The following is a 22,673-nucleotide window of genomic DNA, read 5'->3' on the forward strand; positions in this document are numbered from 1 at the left end:
CTCTTATGTATATTTTTCTCTGTTTTCGTGATGCGCAACCCAATACATTTAACTAAACAGGTGGACTATGATCCTGTTTGGTAGAGCTGTGGGAAAGTGATTATAACTTATACCTTAACAGTTTATAACTTATAACTGTGAACATAAACTGATTTTTGACTTATAAATTAAAATTCGCCTCCCATACTCAAAGAATAAGTTGATTTTTGATTTACAAAAAGTTATAAGCTGTATTGTTAAGCTGAACTAAATACATCAAAATAACTTAAATTAAGTTAAAAGTTGAAATAAGCCCTACCAAACAGGGCCTATTTGTGGTTGTAACCGGAGAGGGGACGCTGCACAACCATTACTGTTGCGCCTTTTGGGGGAGGTTTTTTCGAGTATTTTTTGACGATTTGAACTGTTCAGAGGTCGTCGAATAGGTCATCCATATAAAAAATCAAGTTGATTGGATATTTGTAACCCTATAATCAAAGCACATTTGTTTCTATAAAAATTCACGGTTAACATAATTTTCATAAATTTTTAAAACAATTGGGATCTATTCATGGGGTTATGAATATCCGATTAATTTGTTTTTTACAAAAATAATATTCTCGACAAATCTTATAATATGAACGATTCAAATTATCGAAAAATACTCCGAAAGACTTCCCAAAAGAGGGCAGCAGTAATTACTGTGCCTTAGCACCCCGTTATCTGCAGGTACTACTTTTATAGCTGTGAAAGCTTACTCAATTGATTAATGTGGCTTAGCATAAATAAAAGGAGAAGAAAAGGCATCAAACACCTACTACCTTGAATATCAATACATTTACAGTTGGGAAGGTTTCAGATTTTAATCGCGTTGCAACGCAAGGTATCCGTTTGATTTAATAGATGTGCGGACTATACTAATGGTTTCTATAGTTTAGGGCTTATGTTATTTTGGTCTCTAACTTTTTAATTGTAACACATTTAATTTTAAATTTTGAATCTTATTCCAAACAAGGATAATTGAAGATACCATTACTTAATTTCAAGGGCAAAATTGTTAATTTTATAAAATATGAACTAATTTGACAAAAATAAATGTCAAAAAAATATTTTTGAATTTTTTAAAATTATTTCTACCCACTAAAGATAAAATTATGTAAAATTAATAAATCTCTTAGACATTTATTTATTCTTTTTGACCGAATTAATTTTTATTATGTGTTTGGATGATGATCGTTGTTTTTATTTTCATTAAATTAGTTTCTATTTTTCCAAAAGTCAAATATGACAACAATTTTAATATTATTATCAAACCAATCTATTAAATCAAAAGATCCAAAACTAAAAATATTTCATATATTAAATATATTGATTACACATTAAAATTCTAACAATTACCCGTTACATGATCATCATCCAAACACATAATAAAAATTAATTTGGTAAAATAAATAAATAAATAAATGTCTAAAAGATTTATCAATTTTACATAATTTTATCTTTGGTTGATAGAAATAATTTTAAAAAATTTTAAAATATATTTTTGACATTTATTTTTTTCAAATTAGTTTATATTTTATCCAATTGACAATTTTACCCTTAAAATTAAGCAATGGTATCTTCAATTACTTTTATTTGAAACAAGATTCAAAATTCATGATCAAATGTATCACAATTGAAAAGTCAGGGATTAAAGTGACACGAGTCTCAAACTATAAGAACTGTTAGGGTACCTCTATTTACACACCACATTTAGTCTCAAGGCACACCATTAATTGGTTATTTTTTATTACAACAATCACCTTACCTAAAATGACCAAAATGACCATAACTGAATACACACCTTAGTTGAACACACATCCAAACCCTAACCCTAGCCATCATTGCTGCAGCCGCTACCATTTCACCATCGCTGCCTTGTCACCCTCTCCAGATACGGTAAATCCCCATCACCACAAACCCTCGCCGCCGTCAACCCTCTCTCAACCCCACCACCTCGTAGATTGTGAGAGTACAGATCGCGATCGCGATTGCGATCTCCCTCTCTCTCTCTCTCTCTTTTAGTAGGAGGTGTGCCACCGGGGTCATGGGAGATGAGCAGCACACGGTCGCAATCGCAATCAGAATTTCAACTGTGGGGGCTGGAAATTGCGACAGTGAGAAATGGGGTGCAGTGGGAGGACTAGGTGAGTCTTACCAGAGGGGTTGGGGGTGGTTCACCGAAGGGTGGCGGCGATCTACGAGGTGGTGGGTCTCTGGGAATGGAGACGACTTACGGGACTTGGAAATGGGCAGCAACAGTTGCGAAAATGGAAGGAAAGGTTGACGGTGGTGGCTATGGTTGGCGTTGATGGTGGTTGCCGGTGATGGCTGCTGCCGCTGGTGGTAAGTATCTAACAATTAGGGCTTTTTTGTTTTTTTGAATTTGAGGTGTACTAAATGGTGTAGGACTAAGGGCAAAAATAGAACGTTGTGGTGTGTGTTAAGAAAAAATTTGTTTCAAATTATAAAAGGTGTGAACTGAGTAGCGGTATGCCTTGAGACTAAATGTGGTGTGTAAATAGATGCACCCCGAACTGTTAATGTGATTTGCCCTTTATAGATTTTATGATTTGTTTATTTGGGAGGAATTTTTTTTTTCTAAAAAATATTTTTTGCACTTTTTAGTGTTTGGTACAATTCTAGACTAAATTTTATCAATGCCACTATACTACTAGTCCCACCATCATCATCACCTCCTCTACCGTTATCACCCCCCAACCACATCTACCACCGCTTCCTCCTCCACAACCACCACCTCTGCCACTTCACAACCACCACTAATACAACCATAGATGTAATCAAACATAGAAAAACGTTTTCTATAAAAAAATATTTTTTGAAAATAGTTTTCATAAAAACCATTTTCCCATTCCTGCCAAACAAAAGGTGAGTCGAAATCAAAAATTTTGCCAAATTGGCAAGTTTTTGTAATGAGAAATGCTATGTATCCTAAACATTCTACCAAATATTTTACAAAATCTCTCACATAAGGTGGGACTCACACAAATCCATATGTGTGTGGGTCCCACACCCATATGAAAGGTTTGGTAGAATGTTTGGTAGAATATTTGGGATTCCTAACATAACTCTTTTGTAATATTTTGCTGGAAGAAATTTAGGGGAAGATGCAAACAACTAGGGTAATTCTATTTCAACATGTCATTTAATGCACATCTTTTTAGTGCATACACTTAATGAATTTATTTATCTTTTTTTTTTTTTTTTAACTCATTTCACATATAAAATGTTCCAAATATGTCCATAACATATAATGTGTGTACTTATCAACACAAAAATCCCAACACATTATATACATATACCACACAAAATATATACTTACACCACACCCCTAAACCTAACTTAAACCGTGCCCTACACACAGACATTTTTAGACACTCTCCAACAGTACTCTGATGATATTCTCTAAGGTATGCCATTTTTTTATATCAATAATTTTTTGTTATTATTTTACTATTATTCTGCAAAAACTAATGCTCTATTTGATTTTGAATTTTCAAAAAAATATATTTTGTTAATTTTAAAATCTTGTTATTTTATTTTTAGTAAACTTATTAAATATTTTAATCAACCTTATTTTAGATCCACTTAATTTATATACATTTAAAAAGTAAACTATTTGCAAAAAATATAGAAAAAAAAATCAATAAATATTGTGTATGCTTTTTAAGTGTATCTAAATGAAATGGATCTAAAAAATAATATATATATATATATATATTAGAATATTCAAAATATTCAGTAAAACGGATTGAAATTTCAAAAATTATTTTTCAAAACTCAAAATCAAACAAAGTGTCAATTATAGTTGTACTATTTTCGTTATTTGTTTCATATTGACCGGCAAAGAGATGGAAAACAGTTTGCTCTAGTTATCTAAATAAATTCAACAAATTTGGCAATTAACAACTAAATCAAACAATAGTTTTCGGTTCTTTTACTTCCAAATCAAATATAAATTTTCGATAGATAACTATTTTTTAAGTTAGTTTTCGAGTATATGAAATATTTTCGGAAGTAAATTTCCGTATAGGTGCAACATTTTCGAAATTGGTTTTTGAAATAATAATTGTGACAACGAAAAAAATAGTACTTCCAAACAAATAAAATCACCTTTTCGTTGCCTAATTTGGGATGATAATTATGACAATATAAGAGCAGGTTTGATGTGTGTATTTTTTGAAAAGAAAATGTGCACTGAAAATTTTCATCTAAAAGATGTGTACTAAAAAAAATCTAGTTTTAAGATTTGATTTGTATATTGACATCCATATTAGTCATTTTGTTTAATGATAAAATTATTAAAAATAAACAAAAAATAAAAAATTAATTCATTAAATGTGAGTACAAAAAGTAAATGATGTGTGAAAATAGTATTTCTGATTAATGCAATTCAACAGCCATGAATTTCTCATTTCAGGGGTACCAAAAACATAATTGTACAAAATTTTGGAAGTGCAGTTGCTTCAAACACAAAACAAAACAAAACAAGACAAGAAAAAGTGAAGGGAGCTTACGGTGTTGACAATCTTGAATAAAGTGTCTCAGAAGACCAAAAACATAATTGAGGCAGCGTTGATGAAGAAATCCAAGAAAAATTATAGGGCTTTTCGTCAACGCTGGACTCAATGATGATTTTGCAATTTAGGGTTAATGGCTATGTCCAGACTCTCTCAAATCGTTGCCTCTTCTTCTGCACATATATATTGCAATATGGGGTTAATGGCTATGTACTGCTTTATCGTACTCAAATCCTGTGCTACACTATACACATTGTGTTTTGGTGTGCGCCAAATTTTGTTCCTACATGGCAACAGAATAGAGAGTATGGTTAGTTGGCATATTTTATTTTATTCATAAAACACACAAAATGCCAACAATTTATGGACAAGGGGGACAACAACTTCATTCCAAGTTCTAACGTTTAATAACAGATTTACAATTCTTCAATTGTTCTCAAGGTCTAACCCCCCAAAACTAGTATAAACAATTATAAAAAAAAATGAAGTGTATGGTTTAGATTTATTTTAAGTGTGATCTATATCATATTAAATTTGAATTTACATGACACTTAATTTTATGTGATAGAACGAAATTGACATGAGAACTAAATTAATGATAAAACTTTGAATTCTCCCAATATTATTAATGAAAATTTGTTTTGCCCTTGGGATATTTATGATAAACCTTGTTTTTGTAACCAAGCAATCTAAAATTTAGAAACAGTCAATTAGTTTTTTTGTTGTTTTGTTTTAGAGAGTAGCTTAAAAATTAGGAAAACAAATTAAAAAACCTAATAATTGATATTCTTTACTAAAGTTACAAGCTTCCTAATAAAATGCTGTACTAAAAATAAAAATATAGATACTCCTAAAATATTACCCTACATTATTTTTGAACTACTTTTTCTCATTTCATAACTTTTTTGGTTAAATAATAGCATAAAGAAAAATGATATATATATATATATATATATGCCCACTTTTTAAACTCAATGATGCATAACTAATATGATTGATTGATAATTAAAGAAGATATGAGAGAAATATTGCCTCAAATATCATAATTAATTGCCATATCATTGGACTTAAAAATTGAGTCTAATATTTAGACTTGCATAGCAATTTCTAATAGTAATGCATCAATTGACCAGTTTTACTTATTATTAGTTGTTTTCCATTAACATTCATTTAGTTTTAACTAAAAATTTTCAGAAAATAATTTTTCATGATCAATAGAAAATGAGTGGCTGAATTTATCTTTTTTTTTTTTTTTTTTTTTTTTTGGGCTTTGCAAAGGAGGAATCATTTTCCGGAATAGAGTTATACTAATACCACCATCACACAACCACCCTGCTAACACCACCGCCACCACTCCTACTGTTGCTACCCTACCACTATTGCCACCACCACCTTATCACTACCACTGCCATTGTCATTGCCGCCACCACTCTACCACCACAACCACAACCACACCAACATCACCATCACCATCATAAATCAGTAACACATCTTTTTTAAGGTCACAACCAAAAAAAAAAAAAAAAACTATTTGTAAAAACAAAAAATGCTTTCCGCGGAATGATTTCCACCAAAAAAAAAAAAAAAATGTTTTCATGCCAACCGATGTGTACTTGACACTGAAGTAACCATATATTTTCATGGGGTTTCATTAAATTTTCCAGTACAAAAACTAACAATTGGTCCAACTGCAATTTAATATTTACATTTGATTGATACAAATTTACATAGACAATTTAGTCCTTAATCTACAATATCCAACAACAAAATAATCTACATATGCTGCACAACTCGACCATCACAAACCAAAACATACATAAAGATCAGATTCTTCTCTATCTTCTCCGAAGAACAATCTTACCCTCTGCATCTTCATGCATAATGGGAACAACTTGAAAAGGTGGATTGTTTCGCCAAATTTGAGGCTTCTTCATCTGATGCCCCATTTGTGCAAATTTATCAGCAGCTCGGTTTCCTTCCCTATAAATATGTGTCACAATACAATTATTCAACTCCGGTATCATCAAATTTATATGACTAACGTGCCTTTGCGCTTCTGTACATTTAACAAGTCTTTTTTGTGCAATTATTTCAACTAATGTCTTGGAATCGCCTTCGAGCCACACATCGTTCCATCCATTCTCAATCACCAACTCGAGGCCTCTTCTAAGCGCTGCCAATTCGGCAATGGTGCTAGTGGTTTTTCCTATGGATTGAGCATAACCAAACAAAAACTCAGCCTTGTGGTTCCTCAAGACACCTCCAATGCTTGCTTTCCCGGTTTTTCCCTTGCAAGAACCGTCAAAGTTCAATTTAGTCCACCCAACATGGGGCTTCTCCCACGCCACTGGAATAGGTTCCTTATGCCAATTCCTAATAATCAAAAGCTGAACTGGACTTTGTGTTAGTCTTTGACATCTAATAATATTAGAAATGGTCAACATAATTTGAATGTGTTTTTACTATATTAAAAAATAAAAAATTCAAAAAATTGATGGGAAATCGAATATTTGTATGCTTTTACTAAAAAAAGTTCCAAAAAAATCATATATATTTATGTTAATAGAAAGTTTTTGTATATACAGAGAAGGGTTCAAGAATGTACAAGAAATCAACTAACATAAGATTAAAATGAACATGGAAATTGAATGCTGGTGCAAAACAAAAAAATGTTTTTGAGAATTGACCATTAAACCTTTCAAAGAGAATGCTGAAAGCATTTCTAAGCAGAACGGTAAATTAAGAGCAACCCTTTTATGATTATATGAAATCATGTACGTATAACTTTATGTGCTTATATATTGAAAAGTTGGAGGATATAGAAAGCAATATAGTTCGAGAATATCACATGAACAAGGCACCTCGTTTGGATACCCAGAAAAAAAGAAAGAGAAAAGAATAGATAATGGTTGAGAATATTCCCTTGAAGAACTACTTAAAGTTTTATTCACGTAAGAGTTTGCTTGAAAGGCATAAGCACTGCATGAATTAATATATAGATAGACAGGGGTTTGCTTGAGAAGAGAGTGCAGGACATGTTGACCATTGAACTCTTAATAACTGTCAAAAATAACCACTTTTCATTCCAAGAAAAATAGTGAACACTAATTCGAATTTGAAAAACCAACTTCCTTTCTTATCCACACAAATGGTAGTTTAACCAAAAATTTAGGGATTCATGATTTTGTAGATTGAGGTCTAAATTTGTCTAGATACACGGTTCGCTTATCACGCTTCGAGTAATATCATGCCACCTTATGCTATGTTCGGTTCTTGGATTGGTAAATGGAATGGGAAAAAAATATGGTGATGGGCTGTATACCTTCTCTAATTGACATCAACATGTTTTGATGAGTTTGCACCATACGATTTGATCAATCTTTCCTCAAAAAATTTATGAAAAGGCGTGTCCATCATTTCTGATCAAATTGAATGGCTGAAATTGTAAATTTCAGATGGATTTTAGGACAACTGATCTAAAAATGGGAGCCATAGCTATCATAGCCCAATTTATCATTCAATTTTCTCTTCTTTCAAGAAATTTTAGTGACGGGATCATGTTTATTTTTTGTTTTATTTTTGGAATAAACGGACCATATTATTGAGCAAATGCATAAGTGCAATAAAATTCCCAAAACAAAAAGAGAAAGCCTCGCACAGAAGGGATGAAAACCTCCCACAGAGAAGGAAAAACAAGCTTCCATGCAGAGAGAAAACATAAAGATAAAATAAATAAAATAAAATAAAATAAAATTTATTCACCCAAAAAAAAAAAAAGATAAAATAAACAAAACTCACAAAAACATCTAACAACACATCATTACAACAAATAAGAGTTGTAAAGACTAATATTTTGTCTCTAAAAGGAAAAAATTTATTGCAAAAAACATTTAGGAACAAATTCATGCCGTGGTGAGGATAGTCCTGTCAAAATTGTCTTGGAAAAAAAAAAAAAAGAACTTTCAGCAATAAAATTTTGAGAATATTGCAAAAAAATATACTTGACAAAATAGTACGGTCCAAAAATATTTATTTTTTGAGTGGTAATAATTCATCATTAAACGTTTAATTTCGTCACAAAAAATACAATAATGAAGCTTTTGATAGCAAAAATATTTTTTTCCTAACAAGTAATTTTGTGTCTAAATTTTTGTCTTTAAAATCTTAATTTTTTATAGTTAACACACCAACTAAAGCCATCATAATGTTCTACAAAGTCTTGTTGTTGCTATGTTACTTAGATGTCGCAATCTCCATCACACAAGAACAAATCTGACCTAAATCTACGCATAACTCAGCATCTATGATGACTGTTTGCAACAGATCTAGTTCAAATTTGAAAGTTATGGCGGCGTTGAGTTGAGGAAAAACTGCAAAAAGTGTGACAGCGGTGATTAAAAAAAAATGAAAAACAGAAATACGTTCGTTGGACGGTAAGAAAGATCAAGGTGAAATGGAAGAGAAAATGGTGATGGAGCCAGCGGGCAAACTGAAACTGATCTAGGATGTGAAGAAGAGACGGAAACGATTTTTTTTGAGAGAGAGCCGTGAAAGTCACATCTTAACTAAGCAAATTGAGATGGGCAAGGTACACCTGCAGGAAAAAAGAGAGGAGAATTTGGCATGCCATACCACTGGTCACTCTTTGGTCCATCTGGAAGTTCAGAAATGAGTGCCTCTTTCAAGCCTCCCAACTAAAGATACAGGTGTTGCAGGAACTCATAATCACAACGCTTGCAATTTGGTTAAAGTCCTCTTCCAAAGAATTCCACTTCTCCATTAATTACCCTCTAGGCAGCAGAGTTTTGCATATTGCACTTGGTGAATTGATCTGATCTGCTAGTCTTGTCTGTTAGATTTGGCTGAATGGATCTGTTAGTCTCCTATGCTGGTATAGAAACTCTGTTTTGGTTGATTTGGTTGATTTGGTGTGTGAAGAAGCTCTTCATTTGGCCTGTTTTGCTCTGTTCTGCTCAGCTGGGACTGCATTTTGGTTGCCTTTCTTGTCTGTTTTGTTTCCTTTGCTTGCTTGTTGGTTTCTCACCAACTAGAGCTTGGAGCTTGTGTTAGCTCCAAACTCCTCTTTATTGATGTATTTTACCATATTTTGTATGTTTCATCAATAAAAATTTCTTTTGCCGTTCAAAGGAAAAAAAAAAAAAAAAAACTAAGCAAGTTGAGACGTTTAGAATGACTCTTTAAGCACTCAAAAAGATGATGAAAATCCAAGAAAATACTAATTACTGCATATTTTTCTACCGTCTCTCCTTTGTCGCAATGAATTCATAGAAAACAAACCCACAACCTATGTAACCATTCATACTTTCAACAATGGGAATTATATTATAAGTTCTAATAATAGTCACTCATAATTTGAAGAGATATGAAGAGAACTTATTCAGCATTTTTCTGGATTTTCTGGCATTTGGTATGATAAAAAACAAAGTTAATGGAAAATATTTTATATGGTCTACAGAAAACAAGTTCATTTGGATGAAAAATATTTTTCAATTTTGAAAGGTGAAAAAACAATTTATGAATTAAAATTTATGTTATATGGACTTTTCAAAATAAATCAAATACTTGTGTCGGATACCCGACAGTCGGACAAAGGCATGGGATATGTGTCGGATAATTTTAACGAGTACTTCTTACATAATTATATATAACGCTATTATTATATAATTGCTATAAATGTCTTTTTAACATTGTAAGTTACATATGTACCACCATTTGTTTTAAAGTTGCAACCAAATATAGAAAAACGTTTTTCATTTGAAGATTTTCCACGGGAGCAAATGGAATGTAAGTCTGTGTCTCCGGTTTCTTTTAATTACCTACTGTATCACTACTATTGCACAAAATAGCCCATAAAGCTTATGTTGTGCATGAGTAATAATGGATTCTTGATCTTTATGTTTCACACTGTCCCTATAAACTAACATATCAATACATTACAAGGAAGTGAAAACAAGTATCACACTAAATTTTTTTTTTTTAGAACAATTCACAGTCAAGGATGGACTTGTTTAACAATAAAATGAACACAATCACACTATAATTTGTCTATGGTGTTTTCATGACCCTATTTCATATCCAAGACTGTCTTTCTTCATCAAGTGATCAAGATACATGTAGTTCACATTTCACAATTTTTATTTTGAGAGGTTGGAATACGAAGAAATTGTCCTCTAAAACTGCTCATTACTGCCAATAAGCCACAACCAATCGAGTGAAACTCCTGCAAATATGCCGCCTAGAAGACATAACACTAGCAAATTACCCAAGGCATTTTGCTCTGGACCCTACAAAACCAAGAAAGAACTCAATGATTGATCATTATGAGGAGAAATTTTGAATTCAATATTAAACACTATTGGCTAATGTCAGTTAACTTACCTTGTAGCCTTTGGGAGCTTCTGTAAGGACACACACAGTTAGATAACCATTTGTTAGTCCCAAGAAAGATATGAGCATTATCATCCATCCCTGACCACCATACTTTGCAGTGAAGTAGAACGCAGGGATAAACAAGACTCGAGACATAGTTGCAAACAAAAGTCCTTTTCGCGATTTTAGCTTGAGTCTCTCCACAAGGGGAATGTATCTTGATATCAAATCCCATACATTGTACATTGCTACCAGAACGAGTGTATACCTGAAAGAGGGATAGAATTTGAGCCATTTTGTCATGTTGTAACAATAAATAGTCTAGGAAACTAGTATTGGAAGAAACTTAATCATGAAACTTGTGGGATCTATTTTTCACCACTTACCATGACCCTAACAGGTGATGTGATTTAGTGTTTTCGAATAAGAACCCGGGGAAGATTGACAAAGTCAGGACATATATAAAAAACAAGTCCAATGCATAGTCTGTGTTCTGAAAAAACAGTTGCTTGCTGCTCAACCGCTGTCTTTGATGTTTATCATCAGCTTCAACCTACATAGACATCAGAAGCTCTTTTAAAGTTTTGTATATTGAAGCTTATTTTTTAAGTATTTCCGCTAAAAAGAAAGCTGACATACTTCTCGGCTTGCCGCTTCTGTTTGGATGCCAGCAGCAGCAAGGTCTGATGAAACAGTTTTCGACCCTTCTGAGGCTGCTTTTGTGCGATAGTACTTCACAATTGGTAGTCTAGGGAAGATGAACGCGTATAGGAATATGCATAGAAACTCAAAGAATGTTGAGATTGCAAGGAACAACACTGCGAAAAAAGACAACAATAGTAAACATAATTAACAAGAAACTTTCTAAAATTGTTATCGCCTATCAAGGAGAGAGAGTTTACGTACTAACTCCCTTGCGCAGACCATTACTAGATTTTTCAAAGACGGCTTTCGTGATTAACCTCAAAGCAGACGTGAGAGCTCCTGATGCAGCCAAGCCAGCTAGGAAAGTCTGCAAAATTCATTACAAGAATGTTTATGAAGTAAGCAATTTTAATTCAAATTGTTGGAAATGAAAGCAAAAGTAGTCTAACAATTGATGGAAAGTAAAATTAAATGTCAAAATGCTTATTACTTGGATGAACTCAGGGCACATGAAGGACAGGTCCCCCACCATTCCTCCTTGAACATGAGCATCTGCAACTCCAAAGGCAGCCACAATGGCACATACACCAATGTAATTTCCAGTACCGCCCTTCCCGGATGTGACTAAATCCAACTTTTAAAAAGTAAAACCAGATTGATTGTGGTGACTTATATATAGATGAAATAAGACTATGGGACAAAAGCAACAGTACCAAATGAAGTGTTAAGACTACTTACAACTAGGAGAGACAAAGTACTTATGAAGAAAAGGATGTATCCGGTCAAGTTACGTTTCCTTGTATTGATCTTTGACTCATTATATGCAAGTATTGCCATTGTTCCAAGTGCAAATGGTTGATAAACAAGGGTAAGTATCCTCGCTGGATGGTATCGCTTCAAATCCAGAGGAACAACATCAAATAAATTGTTAACAACAAAATAATAATAATAATAATAATAATAATAATAATAATAATTAAATTGTCAATTTAGGCTTTGAATTAGTGATCATAAAAGTGATATTTAGCCCCACACACACACGCGCGGGAAAAAATAAAAGAAAAAAGAAAGAAAAAAAGAAAGGAGGGATGGGAAATTGGAAATATAAAATGGGCTGCTTACTCTTTTCGGGAACACCAAAGAATAGTAATCTTCTATAGTCAACATGCTGCTCCAGGAGACAAGGGAGCCGAGTCCAAGAATCCAACATACGACGATTGCACCATACTTCCCCTGAAATTAATATAAAAATAAGAACATAAATCAGTGTTTTTGTAATAAGATGTAACTAATTAACTCTATCTAGGAGAAACGAAAGAAATCAACAAATATAAAGTTTTGAGCCACAAACCTCAAGCCTAGTTGGAGCTTCAATTGTATCAGCAATAGCCATAGCTTCTTCTCTATATATAACAATAGCAATATTGATTGGAAGACAGAAACATAAACCGGAAGGAAATGAAACTGATATAGCGAAAAATTTTTTTTTGTAAGATTTGTTAGTTTGTATAATATTGTTACTCAGAATGGAATATTGGGCAGTGATTACATCAAAAATGAAACTGCTAAATGCAGATGAATTCTATATGGAACTGCCTGTTGGACAATCTTCACCGTATTTAAAAAGATATAATTCTGTTGTGTACAAAACAACAACAAGAATAAAAGAAATAGAGAAAAGGAGAGAATATGTTTGATTACAAAAATCAAACTCGAAATAAAAAATAAATAAATAAAAACAAAACAGATTTTATTTTGTTACAAAAACAAAATTAAAATCTGAATAAATAAACAAATAAAATAACACTGAAAGTAATTAAATAACTTACTTGATTTAATTTCTTCGAATTATTTTTGTGATCAAGTCCAGTGTTTAACACTGTCTCCTTAAGACAGATTCGTCCTCTCCACGGTGCTTTCAGAATTCGGACGTCTATCTCCCAGGATGAAATGATCTTCCACAAACAATAGCAGCACTACTAATTGTTTGCCTTACGAACACACTTAGTGTTTACACTCTTTCTTTTGAAAATAAAATGCAGCAAGATGAAGAATAGAAAACAGAAGTGAAATACGAAATTTCTGAATGTAAACATCAAATGAGGGTGGTCCTATTTATAGATGTGAAGGTGGCTCTTCAATTTGAATTAAACAGGTATGTAACTCTTTGTTTTGAATTGAACAGGTATCATACCTGTTGGGTTTTGAATTCAAACAGATAGTAAAACGGGAAGGGCCCTGTTTGGGTGTGCATTAATTCCAAAACAGTTTATTTCTGTTTGAAACCGGGAAGGGCCCTGTTTGGATGAACAAAAAAAAACCAAACCAATTTAATTTGAATTATGGATTTTATTTTAATAAAAAATAAAATTAAATTCAAATGTTTTTGGCCCAAAAAGATTAGAAGCCCAACCCAACCACACACCACGCACCCGCGCCCAAGCCCAGCCCAGCCCGCCCGACCGACCGGACGGACGGCGGCGGCGGCGCGCGCGCGCGTGTGTGGTGATTTTTGGGTCCAATGGGTCTAGCCCATTTTGCCCATAACCTCTCCCTCTAAAACACTTGGGTACCCCTTGGGGCACACCCCAAGTATCTCACCCTAAGCCTTATAAACCCTTTCAAAACCTCCCACCAAATCAATGTGGGACAAGCCAATTTACAACCTAATTGTTGGACAATCTTCACCGTATTTAAAAGGTTTTAATTCTGTTGTGTACAAAACAGCAACAAGAATAAAAGAAATAGAGAAAAGGAGAGAATATGTTTGATTACAAAAATCAAACTCGAAATAAAAAAAATAAATAAATAAAAACAAAACAGATTTTATTTTGTTACAAAAACAAAATTAAAATCTGAATAAATAAACAAATAAAAACAACACTGAAAGTAATTAAATAACTTACTTGATTTAATTTCTTTGAATTATTTTTTCTGATCAAGTCCAGTGTTTAACACTGTCTCCTTAAGACAGATTCGTCCTCTCCACGGTGCTTTCAGAATTCGGACGTCTATCTCCCAGGATGAAATGATCTTCCACAAACAATAGCAGCACTACTAATTGTTTGCCTTACGAACACACTAAGTGTTTACACTCTTTCTTTTGAAAATAAAATGCAGCAAGATGAAGAATAGAAAACAGAAGTGAAATACGAAATTTCTGAATCCAAAATATCAAATGAGGGTGGTCCTATTTATAGATGTGAAGGTGGCTCTTCATTTTGAATTAAACAGGTATGTAACTCTTGGTTTTGAATTGAACAGGTATCATACCTGTTGGGTTTTGAATTCAAACAGATTTGAATTAATTCAAACAGATAGTAAAACGGGAAGGGCCCTGTTTGGGTGTGCATTAATTCCAAAACAGTTTATTTCTGTTTGAAACCGGGAAGGGCCCTGTTTGGGTGAACAAATAATCCAAACCAATTTAATTTGAATTATGGATTTTATTTTAATAAAAAATAAAATTAAAAAAAAAATGTTTTTGGCCCAAAAAGATTAGAAGCCCAACCCAACCACACACCACGCACCCGCGCCCAAGCCCAGCCCAGCCCAGCCCGCCCGACCGGACGGACGGCGGCGGCGGCGCGCGCGTGTGGTGATTTTTGGGTCCAATGGGTCTAGCCCATTTTGCCCATAACCTCTCCCTCTAAAACACTTGGGTACCCCTTGGGGCACACCCCAAGTATCTCACCCTAAGCCTTATAAACCCTTTCAAAACCTCCCACCAAATCAATGTGGGACAAGCCAATTTACAACCTTAAGGAATTTCCACCAAAACTCCATTTTCATGGAGCACACTTTGGCTTCAATTTCCCATTCACTCGGTAATGGTTTTGAGCAACCAAATATACCACGTGAATCACAACGCGGCATAGAACGCGTTACCACTTTGACCCGAGTTAATCGACACTCGGGGCCCACCTAAAAAATAGACCAAACTTAGGAAAAAATTCTGGTTTTATCCAGAATTTTATAACCATTTCCAACAATCCCCCACATGAATGGAATTTGATGACAACGGAAATGCAACAATATGCAGACTTAACGAAAGAGTATAAGTCGAAAATATCTTGCATCAGGATAGGTAGTTTTCGGCTTTGAACCTTCCCTAGTGATAACCTATCGGACTTACTGGCTAACCAATGGACGCGATGCCTTGAATTGTTCAGCCGTTTGTGTAAGCCAAGACAACAGATTTCACACAAAATATCTTCTAACACATCGTGGTTCTCACTGTTGTGTTCATTTTGGCCTTGAACGCACCTGGTTTTGATAAGTGTTTCTAGAGAATTTAGCCTCTTCATTCTCATAGAACCGGCCCCAGTTCAACACTCATATAGGTGATTCTTATTGTGAGTATCTCTTTATACTCGTCTTGATTTTATGCCTTAATCAAGATATAAGTAATCATTAAAAGCAAAGCTTATCCTTATACCCCTGCAGACAACATATGTTGCAGATATCACTCTCACCATAGGAATGGGTAGGAATTTTAATCCCTTGGTGATTTCTGGCGAGCCATACATAACTTAGTTGTCCCTTTGAACTTAGTTCTTGGGATCTCCAGTCATATAAGTAGGGTTACCATTATGACGACTCTTATGTAATAGGCTTTAATCCCATCCCCTTTGATGAACTATACACTAGCTCTTTTGTCAAACCTTTTGTTAACGGATCCGCAATATTCTCTTTAGATTTTATATAATCTATTGAGATTATTCCGTTTGACAACAATTGCCTTACGGTATTATGTCGACGACGTATATGTCGTGACTTACCGTTATACATGTGATTCTGTGCCCTGCCTATTGCAGATTGACTATCACAATGAATGCAAATAGCTGGCACAGATTTTGGCCACATTGGAATGTCTTCTAAGAAGTAACGAAGCCATTCTGCTTCTTCACCTGCTTTGTCTAAAGCAATTAACTCGGATTCCATTGTGGATCGTGCGATGCAAGTTTGTTTCGTGGACTTCCAAGAAACAGCAGCGCCTCCTAGAGTAAAGACATATCCACTAGTGGATTTTGAATCTTTAGTATCCGATATCCAATTGGCATCACAATAGCCTTCGAGTACTGCTGGATATCGAGTAAAGTTCAAACCATGATCACGAGTAAATCTTAGATATCTAAGAACACGAATGATCGCTTTCCAATGGTCTTCTCCAGGGTTGCTAGTGTACCTACTCAATTTACTGATAGCATAAGCTATATCAGGATGAGTACAATTCATTAGGTACATTAGGCTTCCAATGATTTGGGAGTATTTTAACTGAGACACTGCATCACCTTTATTTTTTGATAAATAAAGACTGATGTCTACAGGTGTTCTAGCTAAATTCAAATCATCCTTGATAAATTTATCAAGAATTTTCTCAATATAATGAGATTGAGATAATGCATATCCGTCAGATGTTTTAGCAATTTTCATTCCTAATATAACATCTGCGACCCCCATATCTTTCATATCAAATCTTTTGTTAAGCATCTTCTTAGTTGATTTGATCATGTTTTGACTGCTTCCGATGATAAGCATGTCATCCACATAAAGACAAACTATGACATATCCTAGGTCAGTGTTTTTAACATAGACGCATTTGTCACATTCGTTTATCTTAAACCCATTAGTAAGCATTGCATGATCAAATTTTTCATGCCATTGCTTAGGTGCTTGTTTTAATCCATAAAGGGATTTTACAAGTCGACAAACTTTCTTTTCTTGTCCTGATACTACAAACCCTTCGGGTTGTTCCATATAGATCTCTTCATTTAGATCACCGTTTAAGAAAGCTGTCTTAACATCCATTTGATGTATTTCTAAATTAAACAACGCTGCTATAGCAATAAGCATGCGAATGGATGTTATTCTTGTCACAGGGGAATATGTGTCAAAATAATCCAGACCTTCCTTTTGTCTGTAACCTTTAACAACAAGTCTTGCTTTATACTTGTCAATTGAACCATCTGCTTTCATTTTTCTCTTGAATATCCATTTATATCCAAGAGGTTTAGAACCTGGTGGAAGATCCACCAATTCCCAAGTATGATTTTGCATAATGGATTCAATTTCATTATTAACAGCCTCTTTCCACAAAGGTGCTTCAGGACCTGTCATTGCTGCCTTAAAGCTTTGAGGTTCATTTTCTAACAAGTATGTCAGAAAATCTGGACCAAAGGATTTTGATGTTCTCGCTCTTTTACTTCGTCTTGGTTCATCATTAGTTAAATCCTGTTGGTCGAGACTATTACTAGTCTCTTGTGTTTGATTGTCATTAGTCTCTTGACTTTGTGTACAATCATAAGTTCTTTTCTGTGAACTTAATTCCTGTCCTTTCTTGTAAGGAAAGACATGTTTAAAAAACACAGCATTCCTTGACTCTATAATAGTGTTCACATTTATATCAGGTATATCTGATTTATAAGTCAGAAACCGATATGCACTACTATTCTGAGCATAACCAATAAACACACAATCTACTGTTTTTGGTCCTATCTTAGTTTTTTTAGGAACAGGTACTTCAACTTTTGCCAAACACCCCCACACTTTTAAGTATTTGTAGGAAGGTGGTCGACCTTTCCACAATTCATAAGGAATGCTTTTGGTTTTCTTGTGGGGTATTCTATTAAGAACATAATTAGCAGACAATATTGCTTCCCCCCACAAGTTCTGTGGTAAACCTGAACTTAGTAACATGGCATTCATCATTTCTTTTAGGGTTCTATTCTTCCTTTCAGCAATTCCATTTTGCTGTGGAGAATAAGGGGCTGTAGTTTGGTGAATAATGCCATGTTGTGCACAAAATTCATTTAATGGTGCATCATATTCACCACCCCTATCACTTCTAATATAAATCAATGAATTTTAAAACAAATTCAAGGAAAAACCAAAATAATTATGACTACTCAAGTCAGAATTAATGTTTTGACAAAATCATATCCTCATAAAAATTTTTGCCTAAGAATCAAACAATTCAAAAACCCATTTGATTGTATACATTCTTGCAACTCAATAACAAATAAATGTCACTGTCATAAAAATATTTGTGACAGAAGAAAATTAAATTATCTCAACTAATGCAAGAGATACACCCCCATATTAATAAAATGGTTCATGATTTAACAAATTCTACTACGCAAGTAAAATAATTATTAATGACATCTCATGTCACATAATTCAATAAACAATATAAAAGATTTCTTAAATTACTTCCCAATTAAACGGACCGATATAATTACATACATCTTCATGTTTAAATTTCTCTGGTATTTAAACACCCATTCAAAATTGATTAGAAATATTCAAATTAACATGCTTATGTCCAAAGTCGACATAACAATTTATCATTCCAAATCACTTGAAATTAATGTTAAGAAATAACTTGAGTTGATATCATACATGCATATCAAACGCATCAACTAAAAATAATGAATCAACAAAATAAATTAATCATGCACGATCCCATCACTTGCATCATGAAATAAAAGGATTCTCAACTCATAAATAAAATCCAACGCATTTAAACTTTACACTTCAAAATTAATAAGTTTGATTTGTACATAAATAAACAAATTAAATATGCATTAAAATGTTCTTCTGAATATATATATATATATATATATATATATATATATATTTTCCGACTCAAGTACCTTTTCACAAAGGGTTCAAAAATAAGTGGTCTACCAAACGAAACCATAAGTTACTTACAAAAATAACAGATTGTGACCGAGTCACAGAGTTACATGATTGATTAACAAAATTAATTTTATAGTTACTAAAACTAGAAAATAAATTAAAATACAAAATAATTTTATTTTCCTTGTTACTAAAACTATCTGATTACAAAAATCAGAAAACCAAACCATAAATTAATTTTCTAGTTACTTAAACCAGAAAATAAATTATAACACAAAATCATTTTATTTTTCTTGTTACTAAAACTAGAAAATAAAATACCACAAAACTTATCTGATTACAAAAATCAGAACAAACACAAAATAATTTTCTAGTTACCAAAATTAGAAAATAAATTAAAACACAAAATAATTTTCTAGTTACTAAAACCAGAAAATAAATTATAACAACAAATAATTTTATTTTTCTTTGTTACTAAAACTAGAAAAATAAAATATCACAAGAATTTTCTGTAATACCAAATAATATTCTGAATTGTTAATGACACCAGTATCGTACTACTAGTAGTTGTCAAAGAAAAGAGACAGTATATTACTACTATCTGTCAAATAGCATAAATCACTATTTGTTTTTCCAACCAGAATATTAATTTGAAAACACAGAAAATTAAATACAATGAAGATACCCAAAAAGGAATCTGTCTTAAGATTGTAAACAGATGGTTCAATTGACAAGTATAAAGCAAGACTTGTTGTTAAAGGTTACAGACAAAAGGAAGGTCTGGACTATTTTGACACATATTCCCCTGTGACAAGAATAACATCCATTCGCATGCTTATTGCTATAGCAGCGTTGTTTAATTTAGAAATACATCAAATGGATGTTAAGACAGCTTTCTTAAACGGTGATCTAAATGAAGAGATCTATATGGAACAACCCGAAGGGTTTGTAGTATCAGGGCAAGAAAAGAAAGTTTGTCGACTTGTAAAATCCCTTTATGGATTAAAACAAGCACCTAAGCAATGGCATGAAAAATTTGATCATGCAATGCTTACTAATGGGTTTAAGATAAACGAATGTGACAAATGCGTCTATGTTAAGAACACTGACCAAGGGTATGTCATAGTTTGTCTTTATGTGGATGACATGCTTATCATTGGAAGCAGTCAAAACATGATCAAATCAACTAAGCAGATGCTTAACAAAAGATTTGATATGAAAGATATGGGGGTCGCAGATGTTATATTAGGAATGAAAATTACTAAAACATCTGACGGATATGCATTATCTCAATCTCATTATATTGAGAAAATTCTTGATAAATTCATCAAGGATGATTTGAATTTAGCTAGGACACCTGTAGACATCAGTCTTTATTTATCGAAAAATAAAGGTGATGCAGTGTCTCAGTTAAAATACTCCCAAATCATTGGAAGCCTAATGTACCTAATGAATTGTACTCGTCCTGATATAGCTTATGCTATCAGTAAATTGAGTAGGTACACTAGTAACCCTGGAGAAGACCATTGGAAAGCGATCATTCGAGTTCTTAGATATCTAAGATTTACTCGTGATCATGGTTTGAACTTTACTCGATATCCAGCAGTACTCGAAGGTTATTGTGATGCCAATTGGATATCGGATACTAAAGATTCAAAATCCACTAGTGGATATGTCTTTACTCTAGGAGGCGCTGCTGTTTCTTGGAAGTCCACGAAACAAACGTGCATCGCACGATCCACAATGGAATCCGAGTTCATTGCTTTAGACAAAGCAGGTGAAGAAGCAGAATGGCTTCGTCACTTCTTAGAAGACATTCCAATGTGGCCAAAACCTGTGCCAGCTATTTGCATTCATTGTGATAGTCAATCTGCAATAGGCAGGGCACAGAATCACATGTATAACGGTAAGTCACGACATATACGTCGTCGACATAATACCGTAAGGCAATTGTTGTCAAACGGAATAATCTCAATAGATTATATAAAATCTAAAGAGAATATTGCGGATCCGTTAACAAAAGGTTTGACAAAAGAGCTAGTGTATAGTTCATCAAAGGGGATGGGATTAAAGCCTATTACATAAGAGTCGTCATAATGGTAACCCTACTTATATGACTGGAGATCCCAAGAACTAAGTTCAAAGGGACAACTAAGTTATGTATGGCTCGCCAGAAATCACCAAGGGATTAAAATTCCTACCCATTCCTATGGTGAGAGTGATATCTGCAACATATGTTGTATGCAGAGGTATAAGGATAAGCTTTGCTTTTAATGATTACTTATATCTTGATTAAGACATAAAATCAAGACGAGTATAAGGAGATACTCACAATAAGAATCACCTATATGAGTGTTGAACTGGGGCCGGTTCTATGAGAATGAAGAGGCTAAATTCTCTAGAAACACTTATGAAAACCAGGTGCGTTCAAGGCCAAAATGAACACAACAGTGAGAACCACGATGTGTTAGAAGATATTTTGTGTGAAATCTGTTGTCTTGGCTTACACAAACGGCTGAACAATTCAAGGCATCGCGTCCATTGGTTAGCCAGTAAGTCCGATAGGTTATCACTAGGGAAGGTTCAAAGCCGAAAACTACCTATCCTGATGCAAGATATTTTCGACTTATACTCTTTCGTTAAGTTGCATATTGTTGCATTTCCGTTGTCATCAAATTCCATTCATGTGGGGGATTGTTGGAAATGGTTAATTTTTTCCTAAGTTAGGTCTATTTTTAGGTGGGCCCCGAGTGTCGATTAACTCGGGTTAAAGTGGTAACGCGTTCTATGCCGCGTTGTGATTCACGTGGTATATTTGGTTGCTCAAAACCATTACCGAGTGAATGGGAAATTGAAGCCAAAGTGTGCTCCATGAAAATGGAGTTTTGGTGGAAATTCCTTAAGGTTGTAAATTGGCTTGTCCCACATTGATTTGGTGGGAGGTTTTGAAAGGGTTTATAAGGCTTAGGGTGAGATACTTGGGGTGTGCCCCAAGGGGTACCCAAGTGTTTTAAAGGGAGAGGTTATGGGCAAAATGGGCTAGACCCATTGGACCCAAAAATCACCACACACGCGCGCGCGCGCCGCCGCCGCCGTCCGTCCGGTCGGTCGGGCGGGCTGGGCTGGGCTTGGGCGCGGGTGCGTGGTGTGTGGTGTGTGGTTGGGTTGGGCTTCTAATCTTTTTGGGCCAAAAACATTTGAATTTAATTTTATTTTTTATTAAAATAAAATCCATAATTCAAATTAAATTGGTTTGGATTATTTGTTCATCCAAACAGGGCCCTTCCCGGTTTCAAACAGAAATAAACTGTTTTGGAATTAGTGCACACCCAAACAGGGCCCTTCCCGGTTTCAAACAGAAATAAACTGTTTTGGAATTAATGCACACCCAAACAGGGCCCTTCCCGTTTTACTATCTGTTTGAATTAATTCAAATCT

At 33.9% G+C, this 22,673-nt stretch overlaps 1 protein-coding gene and 1 long non-coding RNA gene across 6 annotated transcripts in view; both read right to left on the bottom strand.

The window, feature by feature from the left end:
* Positions 1–6,178: 6,178 nt before the first annotated feature.
* Positions 6,179–8,302, bottom strand: LOC145798586 (uncharacterized). The gene is made up of 2 exons (XR_014339669.1): positions 7,255–8,302; positions 6,179–6,951 (listed from the first exon to the last, which is right to left on the bottom strand). It is a non-coding gene; the product is annotated as an uncharacterized LOC145798586 (long non-coding RNA).
* A 2,146-nt stretch (positions 8,303–10,448) lies between these two features.
* The window catches only part of LOC114321184 (equilibrative nucleotide transporter 3), a 41,072-nt gene continuing 28,847 nt past the window's right edge, over positions 10,449–22,673 (bottom strand). For all 5 annotated transcript variants that reach the window (XM_028268323.2, XM_082886803.1, XM_028268321.2 and 2 more), the window contains 9 exons: positions 12,946–12,997; positions 12,717–12,827; positions 12,333–12,488; positions 12,085–12,228; positions 11,856–11,961; positions 11,589–11,767; positions 11,336–11,502; positions 10,959–11,217; positions 10,449–10,864 (listed from right to left, as the gene is read on the bottom strand). In XM_028268323.2, the coding sequence (XP_028124124.2) occupies positions 10,751–10,864; positions 10,959–11,217; positions 11,336–11,502; positions 11,589–11,767; positions 11,856–11,961; positions 12,085–12,228; positions 12,333–12,488; positions 12,717–12,827; positions 12,946–12,987 (1,278 nt within the window). In that variant the 5' untranslated portion in view covers positions 12,988–12,997 and the 3' untranslated portion in view covers positions 10,449–10,750. The remainder of the gene's footprint in view (positions 10,865–10,958; positions 11,218–11,335; positions 11,503–11,588; positions 11,768–11,855; positions 11,962–12,084; positions 12,229–12,332; positions 12,489–12,716; positions 12,828–12,945; positions 12,998–22,673) is intronic.

The sequence above is a fragment of the Camellia sinensis genome, chromosome 9 (assembly GCF_055761805.1).
Source record: "Camellia sinensis isolate YWXY chromosome 9, ASM5576180v1, whole genome shotgun sequence".
NCBI lineage: Eukaryota > Viridiplantae > Streptophyta > Magnoliopsida > Ericales > Theaceae > Camellia > Camellia sinensis.